The sequence below is a fragment of the Cyanistes caeruleus genome, chromosome 3, assembly GCF_971803275.1.
Source record: "Cyanistes caeruleus chromosome 3, bCyaCae1.hap1.1, whole genome shotgun sequence".
Classification (NCBI taxonomy): domain Eukaryota; kingdom Metazoa; phylum Chordata; class Aves; order Passeriformes; family Paridae; genus Cyanistes; species Cyanistes caeruleus.
The window spans coordinates 10,090,877-10,114,897 of record NC_141703.1 but is presented as its reverse complement, the minus strand read 5'-3'; the positions used below and the strand labels follow the sequence as shown (position 1 = coordinate 10,114,897).

At 37.1% G+C, this 24,021-nt stretch overlaps 1 protein-coding gene across 22 annotated transcripts in view; it reads right to left on the bottom strand.

Moving 5' to 3' along the window:
- Positions 1 to 24,021, bottom strand: part of DMD (dystrophin) — a 1,136,032-nt gene that overhangs the window by 891,331 nt on the left and 220,680 nt on the right. Inside the window, exon 1 of one of the 22 annotated variants that reach the window (XM_086879796.1) lies at positions 8,313 to 8,399. The exons of the other annotated variants lie outside the window; for them this stretch is intronic. Within the exon in view, the coding sequence (XP_086735922.1) occupies positions 8,313 to 8,322 (10 nt within the window). The 5' untranslated portion in view covers positions 8,323 to 8,399. Of the gene's footprint in view, positions 1 to 8,312; positions 8,400 to 24,021 lie in introns of those variants that run through there. 22 annotated transcript variants of the gene reach the window in all.

Sequence of the window (24,021 nt, the reverse complement as noted above, 5' to 3'; positions counted from 1 at the left end):
ACAACACACATCCTTAGGCTTTTTAGAATCAAGGTGGATTTAAGCATGATGTTTCTTATGCTACCCTGGAATAATCACATTATTAATTGATCCTCCATGTTTTTCATCCTCCTAAATCACGTAGAAATTCCACTTTACATACACTCTTACTTTCAGAGAAAGATATGGCAGTAGAGAAGGATCAGAAACTGCATCAGTCCTTATCTATATAGTTAGCATCACCTTCATAAATTTGATCAAACAAAAAAAGTCCAAAACTGACACATGCAGACCCCACAATAACAAAACATTGACCTGAACTCAGCAAAACTGGCACACCTCCACAATATTCTTGATGATAAATGGCACAAATATGATAATACACAAGGAATTTTAGGAGCTATAAAAGCAAACATACTTAGCACATAAATTATATTTTAAAGTGCTTCAAAGCAACTACTTAAGGTAACCTGGGAAAGGTGAAGTGGCTGTGTAGAGCTGGAGAACTAGGAGATAAGTTCTATTTGTAATAAACAGCTCACAATGAGTATCTTGGCCCCAAAAGCTGTTGAATCTAGAACTAGGTGCAAACCAAATAAATACAAAAGACTTAGGTCTGGTCACATTGCCTGACTCTTTTACAGGTAATTACAAGACCTAAACTAATATAAAGGAAGTATTTATTCAAAAGTAATTTATTCTTTCAGTACAGGCTGCTGAATAATGTCAACCATTCTTCTAAAAGAGACAATGAACACAGCTAATTGTTCTATGTTTAAAGTTAATTTTCTGGTGTATATGTGGTTTCCCAACCAGAGGTCATATACAGGCAGGCAATACACACACCTCACCCCTCTGACTACCCATTGTCTCTCCTGATAAAGACATAAAGTAGATAATATGGAAAAAATCTCTAGCCTCCTCCACTTCAACGTGTATTAAGTCTTCTAATGTCTAACACCATTTCCTCCAAAGTTTCCTTTTCTCCCTTTCTACCTCAGGGTCAGAGGTAGCAAACATCTTCTTGTTTCAGGGAACATGCCACCCCCTGAACATGGAGAACAGACATTACAGGGCAATCACAGAATCATGGGACACTCTGCACTGGAAGGTGCAGTAACGCGTCTGAACAGCCTGGGCCATGATGTGCTCCGGCCAAACCGTATTTAGAGTTTCATATTTCAGACCCTCTGGAATTTCTCAAGGTTGCTGAGACATAAGCTATTCTAAAAATGAGAAAGACAAGGCTGAAAAGCAAGAAAACAGAACCACAAGAGCCAGATACCTGAGGGTGGTTGAACACCTGGACTGTAACCAATCCTGTGCTCTGTGGGGTGCGTACAGAGCGCATGGACAGGATAGGGGCACCAATGGAAAGATGTGTGATTGTGTGAACAGTAGATTTAGAATGTATAAATAAGTGTGTAATGTAAACAATAAATGGCTTCTGCAAAATCATACTGATTCGTTGTTCAGCAGTCCTGAGCTCCCGCAGGAAGGGACCAACAAAAATCATCGAGTTCAACTCCCGGTCCTGAACAACACAATCCAAGAGTCACACCTGAGAACATTGAGTGTGCCTGAGAACATTGTCCAAATGCTTCTTGAACTCTGTCAGGCTTCATCCTGCAAACACTGTCCTGGCGAGCCTGTTCCAGTACCCGATCACCCTTCAGATGAAGAATCTTTTCTCCTGATATCCAACCCAAACCTGCCCTGACACAACTTCAGGCCATTCCCTGGGCTCTGTCACTGTCACCACAGAGCAGAGATCAGTGCCTGCCCCTCCTGTTCCCCACAAGAGGAGTAACTGCAGTGAGGTCTCCCCTCAGCCTCCTCCAGGCTGAACAGACCCACTGTTCAGCCACTCCCTGTATGGCTAATAAATACAGGTACCTAACTCCAGGTATCCCTGACAGTGACTGATATTTATTGTAACACAGTAAATCTTGTTCTGATTTGCTATTTTAAAGCAGTGTTTCTCATCTGCTAATTGAAATTCAAACCATTGGTAGATATCTGTTACAAAGGTCACATTGAAGCAGGTTTTAGTATTAAAACATGAGAAAGCTAAGCTATGCCAAAACTGAAGAGCAATTCCTATGTCTGTCTTCTCACTGCAGTATCCTGCTTTTCTGGAAAGGAAAGGCTGTGCTCTGGTGATCGCCTTTGCCCAAAACACTTTTTCTTTCTCAGTAGTCACCAGCTCCCACTTGCATCACACCTCAAAGACCACACAGTCTTTTTCACCAAAACCACTGCCACTCCTCCCATAACACAGACTGCAGCTGAGGGATCTGCAGGAAAAAACCTTCATTTTCTACCTAGAGACATCACAGCAGTGCCTGCTGCTACAAAAAAGTGACAAGGAAAGCACAGCCTGACTCCTGCAGCCCAAATCATTGCTGAATACTGACAAATCCTTACTGAGCAGATGCAGACTTTCAACACCAAACCTATTCTCCAGAGCATTATTTCTTCTCAGGGAGTACTGGAACTTGACTGGAAATACTTTCTGTCACCAAGGGAAAGGGAGGGTATAAAAATATAAATAAATCTTACTTCATCACAATATTCTGTGAAATGGCTCAGATGTTTTGGATGCAGAACTTTAAACACTTGAAAATAAGCAAGCAAAAGTAATCAGCCTGAAGTAGTCAGTCTAGAAACTGTTGCCTTGACTGGAGCTGTTTTGCGAACATCAACATACAAATTGGAAATCTATACAATCAACCAGGGTGAAAGTGTGCTTATCAATATAAGGAATTAGAATCTGACAGAAATGCAGTAATATTGTGCTACCAACGACACAAGGAGCAGTATTAAAGTTAATATACAGCATTGAAGTCACGTTAAAGAAGGGTGAAACATAGATGAGAAGATGGGTTGCCACCTTTGAACAGCTCTTCTCAGAAGAACCAACATTCAACTGTTGGTATAATTACGTAATTCACTCATTAAGTGGACTGAGAGCTTTAAGGCAGATGTGACCATTTGATCATTTAATAAAACCTGCACACAGGTCATTAGGTTTCAACGACTTATCCACGAAATGAGCCAAATAATTCATGCTTGGCTAAAATATAACATTCAGAAAAGAGTTGTTAATAAATTAACAGTTAATAAAGGCAAAAAATTTAAAACAACTCTTCATCATTTTTTCAGTGGTTAATTATCTTTTTTGCTGCGTAATAAAATAAAAATCTTTTATATATCCAAAGTTTAATTCCTTTCCTTCCTTTAACACTTAACGTTTTAAAGGGAAAAATCCAATTATTGTTCAGAATCTCCCTGTGTGTTGTATGAACTATGTAAAGCCTCTCCTATGCTGAAATGAAAGTAGCCAGGGACCTTTGTCTGAAGTTTCTTCAGTTCATTATTTTGCCACTTGCCTTCCCTAACATCCCTTGGAAACCTGACAGGCAGCGTGTGCTCTGTGCCAGCCTCAGCAAGGACCAGGACGAGATGTACTGGCAGAGCAGATGATGGGTGATCTCCTCTCATCCCTGTTACTCACAGCAGCAGCCATCTCCCAGCCTCTTCTGACAATTTCCCGTCTGTACACACGGGGATTACGCTTTCAACCTACAGGACTGCACTGACAGCTTGTGTTTAATTGCTGATTCACTGTGATCCCTGTCTGGAGCCAATTAGAAACCTAAGTCCACAGTTTTGATGTTTGCATGTCAGAACACAACGATTTACTCACTTACAGAAATGCTCTAGGGCCAGATAGTTTTGACAGCTTTTCTATTATGAGACGGTAATTCTGTGCTTAAGGACAGGGCCATCAAGACTGTCCTCTGAATTCTGGGCAGGCACCTGAACCTCAGCCAGCCTTGTCTCTCAGGAGATTCTTCAGCTTTGGGCAAGAGAGACTGTCTGTCTCTCACTCTGACTGAGCAAATCTTTGCTTTTTTCCTAGGAGATAACATTCCTAATTGGCCAGACAAGGTTGAAGCATGAGACCGTGGTTCAGATGAGGCAAAGCTGGGAAGTGAAGCTGGGTGAGCTACCAGGAAGTCTGCACAAAGTAGATCTCCCTCAGTTATCAAATAAAGTTCCAGAAATCCTTAGCTCTGTCCTTACGAGAAATGTACAAAATACAGATTGTAATAACACTTTTTTGAGATAAAGAAATTACATTTGGACCATTGCTATATCCAAATTCTTATGCGTTCTCTTTTAGAGGATTTCCTGTCTGAATGTCTTAATTCATGCCACTTCATAAAACATGTATCCAATATCCAATAGTCTCTACTACAAAGAAAATAATTTCCATTCATACTAATTAATGCATTCTAGTGTGATTCAAAAGCCTTATAAAAATACATGTATTCAGAAGTATTATTGCTTAAGTAAGAAAAATAACAACATTCCATATGGAATGTTTTTAAGACAATGAATCATTATAAAGTATACATAGTTATTTTTACTTTTAGAAAACAAAGAGTAATTTCTACCTCTAAATGTGCTGTGAACAGCAATAACAGATGTTGTAGTATCAGTTCATGCTACAATGTTTTAGTACTGCAATTCCATCTCAAGCTAGATGTGCAGTAGTGTATAAGTAATGCTAAATTCATTAAATCATTATTGAAATTTCTTCTATATGCATGCTCCTAATCACCAGTGCTCAGAGTGAGAAGACAAAAGCAACTGGTATCCAAAAAACCAATCTGCCTATTCTACCTGACCCTTTCAGGTCACCTCTAAATCTAACCACCTTCTGTGACATCTTATTACTTATCTGTGTTCTACATTCATGGATGTTTCTTTAATTATTAGTTCTAGTATGAGCTGGTCTGTCTTTACTTCCAAGTGAACTAGCAACCACAAATTACAAACAGGAATATCTTTATGCCTCACCACATGGCTTTTTAATTTTTTTTGGTAACAACTGAGCATTAAACTAAATTGTTAACTTTTATATTCATTTACCTATAGGAAAAAAAGAAATATTAACTCAACTTCTTTTTAATATAATAGTGTTACAGAAATTATAGACACACATAAGAATAATTGCCCAGGAGAGACTTATGGGAAACCATTACATTTTTAATATGTCATTAGATTAAAAAAAATAAAAATCATTATTTTTATTATGACCAGAGAAAGGCTACTGGAAATTGTACATATGTCAATAAAAAGGAACAGGATCCTTCCAAAATCAGACTGGTTAGAAACCCTAGTTAGTAGGAGGCACAGAAACAGGAAGAGACGATTTGGGTAATGATTTCTGGGAAATTTATTTTGACACCAAGGAAGTCATTTGACTTTTGTGCACTGAGTAATAAAACAATAAATCTTTAGCTATATTAACGTGTTGAAGTAGATTAGATGATGAAAGTGTTTTGGCACTGGGTTATGAGATAGGTTAATAGGACATTTTTGAAGCTGTTCTGCTCTAGTACTGAACTGACAACTATAATAACCCTGAGTCATCACATCTCGCCAAGACATGAAGTTGCAATGATTAAAGTGATAGCAGATTACTAACAAGACTTTCCTTTCAGAGTTTAGGAGAAATGTCACCTTTTGCTTCCTGCTAAGGTGACTTCTGACTTCACATTTCTTTTACATCAATTCAAAGTTCACAGAAGCAGCAAGTGTTAAAAGAGCCATGATAATTTCAGCCTAACCATAAGATTAGTATACAAATTTGAACATATTGAAGGTATTACAGGGATTCAAAGAATCCTGGAGACACTAAGGACAATTCCTAAATGGTATTGCAAAACTTATCCCTCACAATTTAAACTATATACTCACTGCCATATTAAAAATATGGCCCTGCAGGTATCACTGCCTTTCAATTACAATTAGGATAAAGTGAAGAAATATCTCTAATAAGCTACTTCCAAATGTACCTCACATTGTTACACAGTGTATCAATGCACAGCCAACAACAAGCCCTGCTAAAAACCTGTACTCTAAACAACAGGTTTAGATGAAACAGTCATGACTTATCTGACTCACTGATAGAAATTTTGAAGTGCAGCTGGTTTCAACAGATTTCAGCTCATAAAAAATGCAATGGAAAAAAAATTGTCTCCACTGATTTGAAATCTCCCCAGAAAATAGTATTAATAAATAGAAAAACCTTTGCCAATAGAAAAAAAAAAAAAATAAAAAAAGAGATAGAGAGGGAAAAATCCCTCCATCAGACACTATCAGATTAGATATATATGAACCAGAAAATCTGAATTCTCAGTAAATTAACCAAACATTAATTTTTCTCTTCCCTAAATAAAGAGGAAAAGTTCAGTGTATTTCTCCATGAGGGATACTGAGGTTATTTTGTTCTGTATGTATTTGTTATAGTCTGGCACTGGAAATGGACAAAAAAAACACTGATTTTGGAAAAACTCAGGATACACAGAAATTCCCAAGGTGGTGAAGACCAGGCCTATTTTCCAGGGTTGAAGTGTTTCCAGGTAAGCCAGATACTGTGATGCGCTTGACATCCTGTTTCTGTAGCAGTCAGATATTTTCAATTACTGATGATCCAAAACACTGTAACCAGCTGAGAATACATATGGTGTAGAGCTGGCAGTCTGATATTTCCACACACACAGGGCAATCTTCCACTGGAAGTACAACCATAATGTCCCTAGGCTGATACATCACTTCACACTGCATGATCACTAACATAACAGGTGAGCTTCAATAAAGAAATGTATGCAGTCCTGCAAAAAACAAATTAAAATAGAAATACTCCAACCATAAGAAACTAACACTTTTATATAGCTCCAGGCTTGTAACTATTGCTCAGCCCTCTAACCTTCCTGTATTTTTTTCCCAAATTCATAATGTCATGCTTTAAACCAACTTCCCCCCACCATTCCCCTCCCCACTTATTTTCCTCATACATATGGATCTCCAGATTGGCTGTGTTATTGTGCAGATCATGGATATGTCAGAAGGAGCAGCCATGAACCCAAATCTTTCCAAATGTCCTTCCAACACTGGTGGACAGGTACCCCCTTAATAGTTGGGCTACTGTTGGCAGCAATTTGAGCATAGTTACATTTGGAGTGTCTCTGGGGAAGCATTACTTCCTGCTCCTATTCATCTTTATTAACCAGCACCCTATTCTAAATTTCTTTTCCACACAATCCTTCATTCTGGATGCTTTTAACTGCTCTGAGAATACAACAGAATTGTTGTGCAACCACAAAAGTGTAAAGTGCTACAACAACAAAACATCAGCTGAAGAGGCAGCCCCAGACAGAAACATGGCTATCTGTACCTCACAAGAAGTTGCTGTACAGGAGTGGAGAAGGAAGCTTTTATCCCCACTCTCACAGCAACAATTCATGAACCCTACAAAGCATGAGATTCCTACTCCAATATCCTCCACAGAAGCTCATGGTGTACAGCTGGGCAGCTTAGTCCATGCAACACTTGCCAAGCTGGGAGCAATATTGCTTCCATTATCTCTCTGAAGTCCATCTGGTACAGAGCAGCTCATGCCACACAATGCTGCTGTAATTTCTACTGCCTAACCCTGACAAAAACAAAAGTGAAATTGTAAGTGAGCCTCACTTTTGGCATCAGCCATGATGTCAAATCTTTGACAATAAAATTAACTGATAAGTCTCATTTTCTGTGTAAGCTTCTTCCAGTACAATTTATTTTACAGCTCTCATGAAAAATTAAGATTTTAATTTTAATTAACATTTAAAAATCAAGCCATTTCTGTTCCTAATGGAACACAGAATGACCACCTTTTCCAGTTAAGCATCTATCCTTTGAATATAAATGACTGAATGCCTCATTTAGAAGCATTTCTTATAGAAAGCATCAATCATACTTTACCAGACTTGCTATATGATTAGTTTTCTTGAATTTTTAGCATTATTGAGTTGAGCCAAAATTTTGGAAAGCAATTAAATAAGCCAAGCTCTAAAGTCTCTTTCAAAAGCAAGCACAAACTTAAATCAGTTTTAGTGAGCACCTCTAAGTCACTTTTCCAGCTAACTTAAAGTGTTTCTGCTTTTTTTTTTTTTGTGTTTTTTTAAAGTTAGATTATTTCTTTCATAGTCTTTAGAGTCATCTCTAGTACTTATTTAAAGCAATAGTTCTGTTTGAAAATAATAATAAAAAAAAGCCTTGGGAAATATATAAATTACTATAGTTTACTTGTTGTAAGAATATTCCAAACAAAGCCAATTATATAACATCATAAAGAAAGTATATTAAGTACAAAGATAAGAATATTTAAATCAAACATGACATATTTGAAAAAAAAACAAACAAACAAAATATGACCAGATAATTTCACCACGTATGAAAGTCCACTGTTTCAATGTCAATGATTTCCACAGTACCTGTAATCATTTAAGGTAACAGCTCCTAAAACCATCTCTCTTTTGTGCCTGCTCTCTGATGTAAATGAACCTGCAAACTGATTCCTTAAAACAGGTGATTCAATTCTACCTATAACCCTCAGCTGTTCCCTTTTTCAGATGGTCCCTATCAAAAGCAGGGAAATTCACCATCAAAGGAACAAACCTGTGGGTAAGATGCTTGCACATACCTGTGTATCAGTAACCTACTTTTCTCTGGACAACTGCCAACACAAGCAGCAGATCATAATTCTTACCTGTCAAGCATTGTGCACCAGAGTGTTTCTTCTCAATTAACAAAGACGATTAAGAGTCATGAATATTAAAGGCAGCATTAAAACCTATATTTGCTAATTGATACTACATCAACTGGTGAAGACAGGAGAATTAGCAACAGCCAATTTGCAATCTGCACAAAAGTGCTTCACGTTCTTAACTCCTTATGGTCAAACTCAGAAGCTCTACTGCTCATGCATCAACTTCTGAATATAAACCAGATACCTGAGGAATCTAATCAGCAAAAACTAACTATAGCTTCTTACAAGGCCTTCATATCATATATTTTAATATTATTTCACAACATCTTTGAGGAATCAAACTATTAGAGTAGAGGCATTTCTAAACAAACAAAAGCAATAAGGATAACTTTTGACAGAAAAGTAAGATGAAGGAAATGTGTGCACAACTGGAAAAAGACAGGAACACATATAAAATGCTATCACTTAGGTAGGAAAGAAAATCTAATTTCCCATATTATGGCATTTTTAAGTACTCCTCTTTCTTCCCAAATTAGGGCAAAATGTGGGCTGTGATTTATATTTTTTTAATTTTTTTTTTTTTTTAAATTTATGAATTTAAGATACTATTTACTAAGGTGAATCCAAAATCCAAAGGGAGAAAAAGCCAGACAATACCGGTATTTTGAAAATAACAAAAATAAGAGACCTTAACAGGTTTTTTTTCCTAATGAAATAACAATTTGACAAAAAGAATCAATGAGTTAACACTTCCTGAAGATGTCAGTGAAAAGTTGCTAATCCATTTTAATAGTTATTTCTTCAAACACTAAAAGGGTTCCTTGACAGAGTGAAGCTTCTAATACAATGCAGATAGATACAACTGTAGAATGGAAATACATTTGAATGTAAATTGATCCAACTCAATAGATAAGTCATGATAATTTTAGATGTTAAAATAAAATGGCTGGTTATTAATGGAGTTATAAATTTTTAAACATTGCAGCTAAGTCTTCAGTTAAAGAAACACAGTCCAGCAAGAGACCAACTCCTCATAGCTCTTCTTTACAGTGTCCACATAAGCAAAGAAAACCCCAACAACAAAAATGTGCCTAACAAGATAAAATTCAAGTATGTGAAATTACTTGCTCCCAGTAAGGAACTGATGCTCAAAGCACGATGAGTGCATGATGGCACTCATATGGGTAACTCCACTGTGAAGAGCAGGATGTTTTTACTGAGCTTCTCTTGGTACTTTTGAACAAGTCTGCACATTCTGAAACACACAATTCTTACAAAGAGATTTGACTGAGGACCAATCATACAAGCTTGTCTAATACTGGAATGAAGAGAAACTCTTGAAGGGAATAACAAAAGGAATTACGTACAGCTATTCAGTTTAACAGAAGAGTTTCCCACTAAATATTGTCCATTAGCTTTTTCTAGGAACAATTAGTAGATTACAAACTCTTGCTTTAAAATGAAAGAAAAGGAGTGTTTGTGATCCCAGATCACTGGGCTCTTCCTGACCACAAGCCCAAATATCCTGGCAGGAACCTACAGGGCCTCAATCTTCTTTGTGTGCCCTGACACTCACACTGCCAAGCTCAGCAGAGTGGAGTGTGGCATCCCTGCAGCTGCCAACCCTCCCACAAAAGAAAGGACCTGAGTCCTCCTGCAATGCAACTTATATATTCTGGCATTCCTCTTTCCCTTCCAGTTGCATACACAAAAAACCCACCACATCAAAGAACACACCCTCACCCTTTATAAAACAACAAAAACTACCCAAAAAAAACCAAACCAACAACAACAACAAAATCCCCCCAAACAACCAAACAAGAACCTCTTTCCTATCCCATTATGATCCAATCTTTTTAACAGATTCTTGGCTTTGGTGTGAATTGTCACTCCTCTCCCTAACTGAGCAGGATGGAAGGACACCTGACTTTACGAATTTGAACCAACCTGGAAATTCCCATAGTTCCTCTGCCTCAATCTGTCTGGGATTTATTCTGAGCTACTTCCTTATTCCAACACTGCAGTTAATTAGGACAAGCACTTATGTGAACCCCAGAGTATTATTGCAAGTATTATTGCAATGGAGATGAAAGAATTAGCTCATTGTGCGTGGGCAGGTCACTGGAAGCTGCAGGTATCATGCTGCTACCACACAAGCACAGAGAAGTGGGAGGTAACTCTATGGCCAACAAAAGTGAATCCCATAGGACCAGGAATCCTAGGTCCAGTTCCAAAGAAAGATCAAATTAGGAGTGTTGACACTCAGGTCTTCACCTCAGATACAGGAAAAACTCAGTTAAAATAATTACTTGAGTATTATCATCAGTTAAACAACATGTGCTATGCTGCTAAGTTAAAAACATTCAGAAACCAAGACTTTTCAGGTGACACGGTACAGAAGTCACCTGTCTTTCAATTTGGGTGGAAACTGACTTTTGTAAAAATCGCATAGGAACAGGCACTCTCAGGTCTGAGTGGAATCCAATTTCTTGGTTACCCTTACAGCTTAATACAGGTCAGCCAAAACCTACCAGGCAACTTCTCCTTGGGGTTATCAAGCTAACCTTTTAAATAACAATGATGGACACCCATTACTTGAAGGAAATACCAACATAACAACCATGACATTACATTGACACTTGCTTCAGTCACACTGTTTACACTTCCTGAAGGAAATCGTTTTCTTTCTCTTTTGTATTGCACAAGGAGAAGGTCTCTCAGAGTCCACATAAAGAAAAGGCATGGTACTTTTAAAATTTAAGAACTGATTATAAAAAAAACCCATTGGTTATTACATTATTTATCCGCTTGGAATTTCAAAGGATATGTGCACATTATCACCCACATTTATGTATCAGTGTTACTTCTCACTCCTTGTTTATGCAAAGAACTTTTAAACACAGAAAATATTCTGGTGAAAAGCAAAATCCAAGAGGAACAAAATAATCTGCATATCCATATAACTAAAATATGAGCATTTGAAACTATAACTACCAATCTGAGGCAACAACCTTGTGTGTGTAATGAAGCTTGAGATGTTGATAAAGGTCATATGGTGAGACTGTAATGAAGATTCATCTACTTTAGTCAGCTTTTCTCTGGCCTTACCTTTAATGGCATCTCATTATTCCCACTGGCAGAGGTAGTCATGTTTGTACACAAACTAATTAATGAGGAACTCTACCAAGACTTTCAGAGCAGAAACAATCATCCATGCTGACAGTTACTAATAGCAGGTGGGAATTCTCAGTCATGAAGGATGAGGACTATTCATAGCATCTAACTGTAGGCTAGTCACTTCATGGGGAGAAGTGATAATTAAACCATTTTACTGATCACAAGGAAGGTAAGACATGAGGCATATTGAAATTTTGTTTTCAGGTTATCTTTCCAGGGAGATATTTTTTCCCCAAAAAAACACATTACCAGATAGATCTATTAGATCGATCCATCTATCTATCTATCTATCTATCTATCTATCTATCTATCTATCTGTCTATCTGTCTATCTATCTATCTATCTATCCTTGTTCACTTGCTCCTACCTTGCCTTTTTTACCCTCTTCTTCTCCACTGACAGAAAACATATTCTGTAAATGTTCAATATGCATTTAAGATGCACTAGTCTCAAAAGCAAGGCAAAAAAACCCACATTCACTTTAGTAAGCAAGTAATTGAAAAGAAAACATTTTAAAAAACCCATAACGTTTTACAGAAAATACATGATGACCTTTGAAAGGTTTTAAGGTTAGGGTTACAGGAATAAATTATAATTCTATGTAATACTGAGGCTGATAGCTCCAATTTAGCCTATCAGGGAATGGACAAAACTACTTCAGTAGTAATGTTTATTTTTTTTTTCTTTGTAATACAGTCATATTCTAATTACAAATTATTCTAATGCATTCTTCCTACACCAAAGAAAGCAATACAATGAATAATAAATTACACTTTGCATGATCTATGTAATAAGTTATAAAATAACCAGATGGCCAAGATGCTATCTAATGATACTATTTTAATAGCAGGTGATTATTAATTTAAGAATTACATTCCGTAAAAGTTAGCTTCTCATTTTCAAATTTAAGGATTGCTTTTAAGCTTTTCAAATGAGCTGCTTTGATGTTACTTTGTTCCTAAACAGAGCATTTAGAACAATCACATATGAAAGGAAAAAGCCCTCTTAAACAGTAAATCTGCATTGACTGAAAGAGCAACAGCTCTCTAAACTCTTTTCCAAACTCTTTTTCTTTTATTTTTTTTTTCTTTAAATATGATCCTGGCAGAAATTACTGAAGGAACTCACAATTTTGATTATAGCCTCTGTAAGTGATGATTGCCCCTGTAACTAGGCATAAAGACAGATTGCTTCCTTCTCATAAAGCCCTTGTTCCACACAAATAACAAATTAGATCACTACACAGGTCTAGCCAAGCACACAGAAAAAAACGTGTAATAAAGACTAATAAACAGTAAAGGAAACAAGCTCATGCATTTTAGCAAACCCTGGTAATAACAGGACATAAATCATTATTCTTGCTCTTAGAACGAAGACTGAAATACTTATAAATTGACTTACAAAATTCTGTCAATTAGAGTCATCTTTTATTTTTATTCCTTGAGGAAGTTTAAGTTGATTTGGTTTTCTTTAGTATAAAATCAGAAACCAGCACCTGAGGTTTTCCTGTGCCATAGCCTGACATCAACATAACCACAGAACAGAATTCCAAACATACAGAGACTGCATTGCTATTCAAGAAAGAAAAATGTTATGCCTTTAACATCTGGTGCAGCATAAAGCCATTATACTGCAATTAGGTAGACAAAGGAGCAGCTGCTAAGAAACTAAAAGATGAAGACTTTAGTAATAGATTTCTTTCAAAACATGTTTCTTACAAAAATATTTGCATTTTACTCTGCTCAGGTCACTTATCTGGGTTAAGCTCCCAAGGTTCAACATAAAACAGATCAATGATGACTGACCCTGCACATAAAGATTTACTACACACCTCCACAATATATATACACCTCTGTTATATGAACTCCAACGAAATTTAGATTTGCTACTTGTGTAAACTGGACAGAGTAGGCAACCATGGAATGTGAAAAACAGTTCATAACTCATTCTCCACTTTTCAACAGCTGTAAAAACTTTGCTTCAAAATTTGTCATTAATGTTAATGTTCTTGACTTCAGAAAATAAGCAAACAAATCAATTAACAATCCTTACACTCTCATAAAAAGATTTAGTCAGAAATATTCACATTTAATTTGATTTTTCTATCATAATTTTCTTAATTCAGCCCAGGAATAGATCTGATTCATAAAAAGACAGTTCTTTTTCTAAGAATTTGCATTCATAAAAGAATAACAGCAAAATCAAAACCAAGTGTCATTTAAAGAGTCCTGTGCAATGTTGAAGCCTCAATATAAGCACAGTAGGTAGAACTACAGAGTCCAGCAGAAACCTCCCAGTGTCCAAGTTCCATCACCACAGGGGGGTCAGCAAGGGCAGATTTTTCAGTGCTGTGTTCAGTTGGGTTTTGATCATCTCCAGCTATGGAGATCCCACAGTGTTTCTGTACAATCCATTCCAGTGACCAGCAACTGAGGACAAGTTTTCATCATACCAGATCTGAATTTCCCTCTTTCCAAGCCACATCCTTTTCTTCTTGTCCTATGGCTGTACAGCTCTGAGAAGACTCTCTTTTCTCTACAAACCTCTGGCCAGGAAGTTGTAGATGACAATCCCTCATCCTTATTCTGAAGGTTGAGTAAAGTCAGCTCCTCCATGCCATGTCCTCCAGCACCCAAGCCTCAGGCAGAGCTGCTCTGGACTTAGTCCAGCACATCTAAGTGGAAACCCAAAAGTAGAGACTGCATCCCTGAGGACTCTCAGGAGAGCTGATTTGAGAGGAGACATCGCTTTCTGATGGTGTGCTGTGTATCCACATTCATAAAACAATTCTTCCACACTACTAAAACTAAATTTTATCCACTTTTCTTCTTGACTCTGTCAATAAATTATTTTTATTAATTTCCAAATAATCATGGAAAAATATCACTTATGGCCAAAAATATTTTACCATTTTTTAAAGTACTTTAAACTGCTTCTGTAAAATACTTCTGAGGACTTGACAGCTCTCACTTCACATCACCAGAACATACACTGTGTTGTTAAAGGGAGATGAAGCTTTCTACTTATGAAGGATTAGTACTGACAAGTATTTTAATAATTCAAATGATCTCAAGAGGACGTTTACCACAAATGGCATTTCTCTCCATTTCCTTTTGTTATGAGGCAAAAAATGAGAATCTATTGTGTAAATCCATTTGAAAGAGAAAACAAGCTGGAAATATAGAAAACTTCAGTTGTTTGACCCTGAAGCGCTTGCTCAGAATTTCCCAGGATTATATTTCAAGTAACATTGCTCCAGTACAAAATGTTACAAAATTTTGCCATCTTACCTTCATAAATAGTTAAGAATGAAAATCTAAAAGGACTGTATTGTCACTTTACAGCAAATATACCCCACAGCAATCTCAATGACATCTTTGAGAACATTGTTCCTTGGATCTCCTTTCATCACAGACCTCTGCTGACACTCATAGATCTAAGTGCAATGCAGCACACTAACAAGGTCTGAATTAAGCATGCAGCAAAGCTCTCTAAGATTGTGGAAATTTCATCAAGATGATAAAATATGACTCCACTAAGTTAGGGAACTCACTGCTCAGAAAAATCAACCCTGTAGGCAAAGGAAAAGCCAGAAGAAATCAAGTAACTAGATATGGCTTCAAAGTCTTCAGTGCTCTGAGAGCTGAGCAAGCTGACTCAAAAGATTCTCAGAATTACAACCAAGCTTTAGTTTTCCCTTTCAGAAGGTGAAGGAAAAAGTAAATTATTTTCTCCCCATACTAATACAAAATTTAATTTTGTTCCTGAAGATTATGAGAGGATCATGAAGCTTTGTGGCCAACACTGGAAAAGTTGGGAGTACTCAAATGACTCAAGGAACTTCTGGGAAGCTCTTGTCTGCCACAGCCACTCTCACCCCTCCAATTCAATCATGCCAGGCAACAAAGACCTGTCCCAAACCACACTCTGGAGGGATGCAGGCAGCTGTAACTTGCTGGCAATGGAGGAGCATCCTCAGACATTGATACCAAGTCAGTGCAGACCCTTGTTGAGGAAAGGGGCAGGGGGAGGACAGACTGGAGAGGAAAAGACTGGACCAGCCACTGACATGATGATACAGCTGTTCAGAGCAATTGCCAGAGCCTGCCTGAGTCCTGGGCTGAAGAAAATGTCAGAGGATATCACAGTCTGGTTAGGGGCACCAGACAGACTATTTCAACTAGGAATTACTCAGATTAATATTTTTGCTTAAAGCTTTGAATCTAGAAGAGCCAGTGAATACACAATATATTGTGCATAGGCAAATGGTAAAAGCAAAGTATCTGAATGATCTGAATAATTCAAAAGATAGGAATTCTAGCCATGGATGCAAGTCAGCAGTGACCGGGGCAAAGGGCTATATCCTACCTCCACTAATCACTGACACTCCTCTTTACAGGCAACACTTCATCAATCAAATACTTCATCAAGCAAACAGACCTTCTTCCTGAAACATGTGAGTGCCTTCAGTCTTATTCAGAACACAATTAATTCTACCAAGGAGCATTTTACTTTAATTCTAAATATCTTTGGACAACCACAAACTGTAAAAAAAAAATAAATAAATAAAATAAATAAAATATTCCTAACAGGCCTGGGCTTTTATCTCTTCACTGATGTACAGATCTTTTCTTTTTAGTGTGTTTCAGTCCAGAAGCATGTATAAAAAAAGATAAACAAAACTAACTGACATGATAAATGTAGAGATTAACCCTGAAACCTGCCTCTAAACATAGTATCCTGTGACCCAGCACTACCTTGTCAGAGCAAAATCCTGAATGAACAGAGAGGCTTCATGTTTGTGTACTCAAAATCAACAGGTTTTGCCAGACCTGGCAAAAAGATGAGACCTTTTAAAAATGAAGAGCATACTTCTAGACTGTATCTTGGAATACAGTCTCATCCTGAAGTACAAGACATTTTCCACCAACCATGGCTCTTAGCATTGAAAAAAAATACACATCTCAAACCCATGATATTAATTTAGCACAGTTATGTAAAGTCTATAAGCAGAATGTTTTAAAGGAGAAGAAAGTCTTTATTTAAAGACATACATGACAAAGGTTAGCAAAAGGTAATGATCAAATTGGAAAAAATAAAAGCTTCATAAAAATTCTCATTAAGCAAATAAATTAATCTTAATATCAAATAAATGCTTGGGCTAGTCAGCAGCAGATTCACAACCAAGTTGTCTCGTTACCACCTCAGTAAATGATATACTCATTTTACCTATTATAGTCAAGCTTTCACAGTCCATTCTGCCCCTATCAGTTTACCTGAGGCAGGATTTCGAGAAGCTATTCTTTTTCAAATTGTATGTTGTATTATTCACAATGTTTTCACTCCCTACTAGCACTTAGGGAGCTTGATGTCTCCTGATCTGTACAGCACAAAACAAGTATAAAGAATAGCCTCTGCCTGAAGTGTTTATATTTTAAATACTGCACAAAACAGAACTTGTACCTCTAATCACTACAATAGTATTAAACTGGCATGATAGTAAATTGACTGAATATAGTTATCTCTGTCAAAAAAAGTTAGAGAAACTATTGGTTTAGTTTTGAGGTTTCTTATCCTTTCTGTGCTTTCTATAACATGGAGATAGTTGAAAAAATCAAACTCCAGTTATTTGTTTTGATAATTTTATTGCACATTTGCTTCAAGAATCTTGCTTGCTTCCCGTTATGCCATAGCTTCCTCTGAAGAAAAAGGCAGACAATACTCCACTGATACTGTTAGGCTGGTTAAGTTTTATCTGCAAGAAATAAAAGATTGCAGAAAGTGCCTTTATTTCCTTTGACTAAGACTAAAGTCATTATCCATTATCAGCATCACTCTATATCCCCTTAAATATGTCCATGAAATTACACTTGTTTTTTTTTTTAATGGAAGAAAATTTTCTAAATATGTTTCTGTGCGTATAAAAATTTCAGGAAGGTGAAAAGAAGCCAAGTGCTGAGGTATACCCTTGACTTTCTATTACTTTTCAATTACAAAACGGTAGTTTGACCTTTCCATCATAATTTTGAAGAAGCTAGTTCAGTAGTGACACAAAAACTTTTACCCAAGCTTTGCACTGACTGTGCTTGTATTTATGACATGACTATCTAAACTGATGCTTTCTAACATGCTGTATAATATCTTCTTTAAAATTTTCTTCTTGGAATGAACATACTACTCTCTACATGAGGTTTAGACTTCAAAACACACAATATTTTCTCCTGAAGCTCTGCTTGCATCTCTCATCACTATATTTAGCTATTAAACTGGAGTAAAACACATCTTGGAACGCTCACAGCAAATTCATTTTCATTTGGTAGGAACAGTTATTCCTGTGATGAGTATTCAAAGGGATACTCTCCATCTGTCACAAAGTAAGTGGTTGTTGAACACATCGAGTACCTTAAAAATTCAGGGCTGAGTTGTGAGCAAAGCTGAACAGTGCATTTGAGAATTATACATATATGGTAATTTAAAGAATAATTGCTTAAGACTGGCTTAATAAATCTAAAGTAATGTAGAATTTAATTTTTTTGGTCCTTTTAAATTACCTCTCAAGCCTATCTAGACTTACTGTGTTCAATGTTCCACATATGATATATATGGGTGCTTAACAGCCAATTTTTACAGAAAATTGTTGGGTATTTTATTGGGAATCTAATATTGCCCTGAATTCTAGTACTTTCCAATATGATCACAAGACAGCTTCAGGTAGGAAAGACTGGTCCTACAGTATAACAAGCCCTAAACTAAGAACCTTTTACATAGACAACAGTGGCCAATGTACTGTACTGTACAAGAGTCAGCTCAGACAACACTTGGAGCATGTGCTTGACCTTCTTCTTGGTGAATTCTTACATGGAAAGGAAATAGACCAAAGGATGCTGCTACTCTAACAAAAAGTAATAAAAACCCACAAGTCAGGCTGACAAATGGCATAAGAATAGAAAAGTCTGATAAATAGAAAGTAAATAAGAAATATCATTATAAAAGATACAATCCTACTACATATATTCAAATACTTTGAGATATTTCATACAGTTCTGGGTTTTTGTAGATTCCCCCAACTGACCCTTCCATGCACACAGCACACAATCAACTTTAGAATTACTGATGACGAATTCTCACTAATTTAAATGCTCTCTACAAAGTATGTTTTATTTTTCCCAGAGTTAAGGAGTTGAATGTGACTACAAGAGCTGATTGGTATTTTCTGTAACTAGTTACACAAGCATGTTTCCATCAGATGGAAACACCTCAAATTTATTCATACAAATATTCTAATAAATATACAGGGGCTTTTCTCACCTTCCCAATTCAATTATTCAAGTTAGGAGGCTAATCTACTAATGCACCTGCAGTTCAGGAAACAAGATATCAATGTTGATTTCTTGCTTGGACTTGCTGCCTGAAAGAGCTTATTGCTCTCTATTGCCTAGATATTTGAGCCTAGTAAGTCTACCCAGGTAATAGCAGCAGCCTACATAGCACAGCAGTAGTTAAGCAGAGCAAATATTCCCCCAAGCATATTTCTATATTTCCTTTTTTAAACCTTAGAATACAATTTGCATTCCAAAATCAATAAGCAATTACTTTTTATTTGGAAAACATAAAGTCTTTATGCATTCATTGTTAAAAAGGAACCAAGAGCCCGACAAAAGTCCACCCGACTACATGGAAAAATTCTCTTATTTTTTAATATCCAGTTTCCATTTTGGATGTTTATAAGTGGTTGCATACCCACGGTTCTAAAAGGAGAACAAACAACTATGTCAACGCAGTTAATGGCAGCTATGGAAATATTCACATGGGAAAAATACTTCCCATGCAGCCAAAAATGAAAAGTAAAGACCAATCCATAACTTCTTAAACCATCCACAGTTGTTGAATAAATAGTGCATAGTTTTCTGTTGCTCTTGCTGAGGCACCAGGCAGTCACATTACCTTTGATCAATTTCTGTTCAAGTTACATAGAAAAGTGTCTGAAGCCATGATAATGTGCACTGTTGATCCAGGAACAGTAGTAGATTATATAGCAAGATATATCTTGTGGGCTAAAAATAGAGGTTGTGCAGACAGTATGTTCTGAAGAGTAGCACAGAGCATGGGATGCTCTCTCTGTTAAAAGCTGAATGATTTTTATGGTATTTATGAGCCTCTGATTCAATTTGCTGTTTGCTTATTTGATGTATCACTCCTCACAAAATAAGATCTATATGGAAGAACAATAAACATGTTATTTTGTGCTGCAAAACAGCCGGAGTTCATTTTGAAATACAAGTAGTTTCATGGACAGAAAATATTTGGTTTTTTATGAGCTATTTTTTCAAAGCTCTTAAGAGGTTCCAGTCAAATCTTAGTATAAAGGAAAAGGACACACACTCACCTACCCAGATGAGATTGTTTGCCTACTCAGATTTCTCTAATGTATCATGATCAATGAACAAGAAGATCAACTTCATTGTCCTAACTGCATATTTTATGAACTGTGACAAGTTTGCTATAACTCATTTGCTCTAAACTTTTCTTCTGAGATTGCAAAAGTACCAAGAGATAAACTCAGCAATGTCAACAAGCTCGGTGGCACAGTTCAAGCTGTGAAGGTTCAATAAATAGGTCCGTAAACATTGCAAATCAACAAAGCTTTTGATGAAATGTCAAGCAAGACAGAGCTTAGCTATATTCAGCTCAGCTTGAACTCATAAACCATTAACTGGCCTCTGTAGTTTCCAAAGAAATGTGTGTTATGAATAAAGCACAAATGTTCAAATAGAAATAAAAACAAAACTATTTTTTTTCTTTAAGGGACAAGATTAATTAAAGGTTTTTATTGGCAGGAAATTGTGTTTTAAACACCCCAACAAAGACAGGTTTATAAAAAGAGACAATATGAAAATGCTACTCATTCTTATAAATGAGCAACCATTATTTTGTGCCTTCAAGTTAGGGAAGGATGCAAAACATAGAAACAGAAAACAAAATTAATTTTGAAATACCCTGAAGATATTTCAACTTTCAGCCATTGCTAAAATCTGTTTTTTTCTTGCAGGAGACATAAAAAATATTGTTTTCTTCAGAGAAAATACATGTTTACCCCTTCATTTTTAGAAGGAAGAATAGAATAAAACTTGTTACAATGCATCAAGGTACCTATTTATAACAGAAAACAAGATTCATTTTTTTCACTCAAGTGGAGCATTGTATTACATATACACAGGCAAATATTCTCTCAAGATCTATTTCCAAAAGTGTTGAAGGATATGAAGTTACTTTAGCTACTTTTCAGTAGCAATCCTCTGTAGACATGTCCATGCAATTATCCTAGACTGAATGCAAGGTTGTTTTTGCCCGATGGCCCAGTTTCCAAGCTATTTCTATATCATCAGTTGAGTAATTCATTTGACCATGTCCAAATTTGTTTGCAGTAAACTTTGCATCTTTCTGCTGTCTTTATAATAAGAAGCTCATTTAGCAAAACAATTAAATCCTCTTTGATCAGCTAACATCTATTACCCATAACTATGCCAACCCTCTTGTATTGTCATTGAACACATTGCACTTTTCCCTCCCATCGGCAGGAAAAAAAAACCCCAATAAATCTGTTTAACCTAATCAGAGACTTACTACATACAAAAGTTTGTTTGTTTCCCTTTCTTTATTAGCACCCTGTTGATACTCTCCACCCAGGGCTGGACCAGATTTAAAAACACAAGTTATGCAAGGCAGGGATACCTGGCAGAAGGGAGGGGATGCTCGGCGGGGTCAGTGCCCTCCCGCTCGCCCCACTCGCTCCGAGCTGCGCAGCCCTGGCAGGGGAACTTCCCCGAGCCCTGCAGCACAGCCCAGCAGCCCCAGAACCCCGGCAGACAGCCCACTGACCTAAATGCCGTCTTTAGGGCTGCGATCCTGCCGCTCTTCACTCGTTTGAATACTCCTTGCATTCATTTAGAGCCGGTACTCACCCGAGGCATCCCCGAGCATCGCCGGCACTGCGGTGTCCTGCTACCTTCGTGGGGAAGCGGTCAGTGGATTTCCCCGTGGGTACTTCTCTCTAACACATTCTCCAAAGTAGGAGAAACCTGGAGGGAGACTCATTGCCAGGTGCAGGTAAGGCACGCCTGCAATCACGCTCCAGTTTCACAGGCACAAAAAGAGCACCTCCTTCTCAGAAGCCGACGGGAGAATTAGAGCCAATTTTGTTTTCCTAAACAGCAGAGAGGTACTCTCCCAAGGTACACAGCCAGCGTGTGCTGAGCTCCCTCCCTCCCCGCTGAAATGGTTTCTCCCTCCACAGGCTCAATCTACCTGATTATGTTCTCTCCTAATCAGTAATCTTAGTTTCCCCAGCACTGGCGGCCCTCCGCGCTCACCCCCAGGATTTCTGGAGGGCGAGCTGCAGAAGCAGGGCAGCGGCACTCCTGGGACACAGGGCAAGGTAGAAACATTTTAGAAGCGCTTGTGTTTCTGTCTGCTTTTTGTTTGAACACTGGAGTTCAGCCTTCGCCTGTCTGAGGAAGAGATTATGCTTCCTGCTTTTACAATCCTATTCAAATAAGCTTAAAGTCCCTAAGAAAAAAAGGCTACCTACTTCATCAAGCAGGAACTGCTTTTCAATGCAGTCTTTTTTTTTGTGTATCCTTTCTCTAAAACCAGCTTTGAAAGAGAAAGTATCTCTTTCAAATGTAATAGTATATATGCATCTGCAGTATATTCTTCCCTAGCTCTAGTCAGCAAATAAAGTGGAAAAGGTACAATTTCCTTCTCCTCCTGTTTCTTCTTTTGTAAACTAAAAGACAGTGAGGGTAAGTACAACACATACTACCACAACCAACTTCAACACAGTATCTCTTTCAATGAGCATGATTGTTGTAAGCCTGAAAGGGTTCTTTGGGTTTTGTTTGTTGATTTTTATTTTTTTTTAAATTTTGATAGGTGGGGAGGATGATACAAACAAAAGCATCTTCCTCTTTTTGTCCTGATTATTCCAGTTAACCTGATTATTACATTATTAACTGTTATTCTCCTATAAATCTCTTCTAATCCCAGTTTAGAGACTGTAACAGAATTAATTAAAAATTTCCTTTAGTGTTAACTGGTTAGTCTAAAAACATTTGTGGAGAGAAAGCAGCAGGCAAAGCACGGATCAAGGGACAAGTTACACCAGAGTTTAAAGCGGGCTGTAGAGCACACTTACGCTGTGGTCTGTCAGACACAGCCACATAAAACCATGACAGCAAAGAGGCAGGAGATGTGGAGATAGGAAATGCACAGGACCACTCCATTCCAGGACAGTGCAGTAAATATTTAAACACTGAGAATATCCCTAAAGTCTGGTGATTTAATAGCTAAACAAAAGTATCTCTTGTAGGCAGTGTAAACAGAGCTATGGTATACCGTGGAATCTGTATTCAAAAAAATAGTATGAATTAGTATTCCTTTAACATTACACCAAATTTAAAACAAATTATCACAAACTACACAGCAGTCTCCTAACAAAAGCTAAAGCTTTGTATTTGTCATACAAAGAAATGGCATGTACTTTCATTGTAAGAATCCATTCAACTGAAACTTAAGGTCATTTCTTGGCCTTTTTCAGGGTTGTACGCTGATTCAAGACTTACCATCTTCTATGACAACAGACTGGAAGGTTACTTGAAAGTAATTTTCAGTTAAACTTGTTGGATTAAACCATTTTAGAACTACTGAGTCAGTTATGGGAGGACAACAGCTAAAACTTTTTTAAATGAATGCACAATAGTGCATCTAGATGTGTTCTCCTTGCTATTTACACCGTGGGGAATGCCTCAATGCCTACAGCAGAGCTGAGCACACCTTACACCAGAATATGGAGTTGCCACATTTCTGGAAGGCTCAGAAATGCTATTTCAAGCCTCCTTTATGAGCAAAACAGGTCACGTGTTGTTTTTTTCTCTTATTATTCAAACAAAATTCAGCAGAAACTGTGCATGTCTGACCATGCATATGATAGCAAGCACTAGCATAACACAGTAAAGTTAATAAGGAATTAGAAACAGGGTTGTTATAATCATCTCCACAATACAGCTATTTACTCATTGTAACTGATAACAGGGAAACCTCTGTTGCAACCGTGTCTTGGAGAAACAGGTAGTCTAGAAATACAGGACCAAAATGTCTATTCCCAAGACCTTAAAAACTTTGACAAATGTGACATAAGCATTAAGAGCAATCAAGAAATAACAGTAAAAAAAAAAGCAAACACAGTTACATAAATTAAT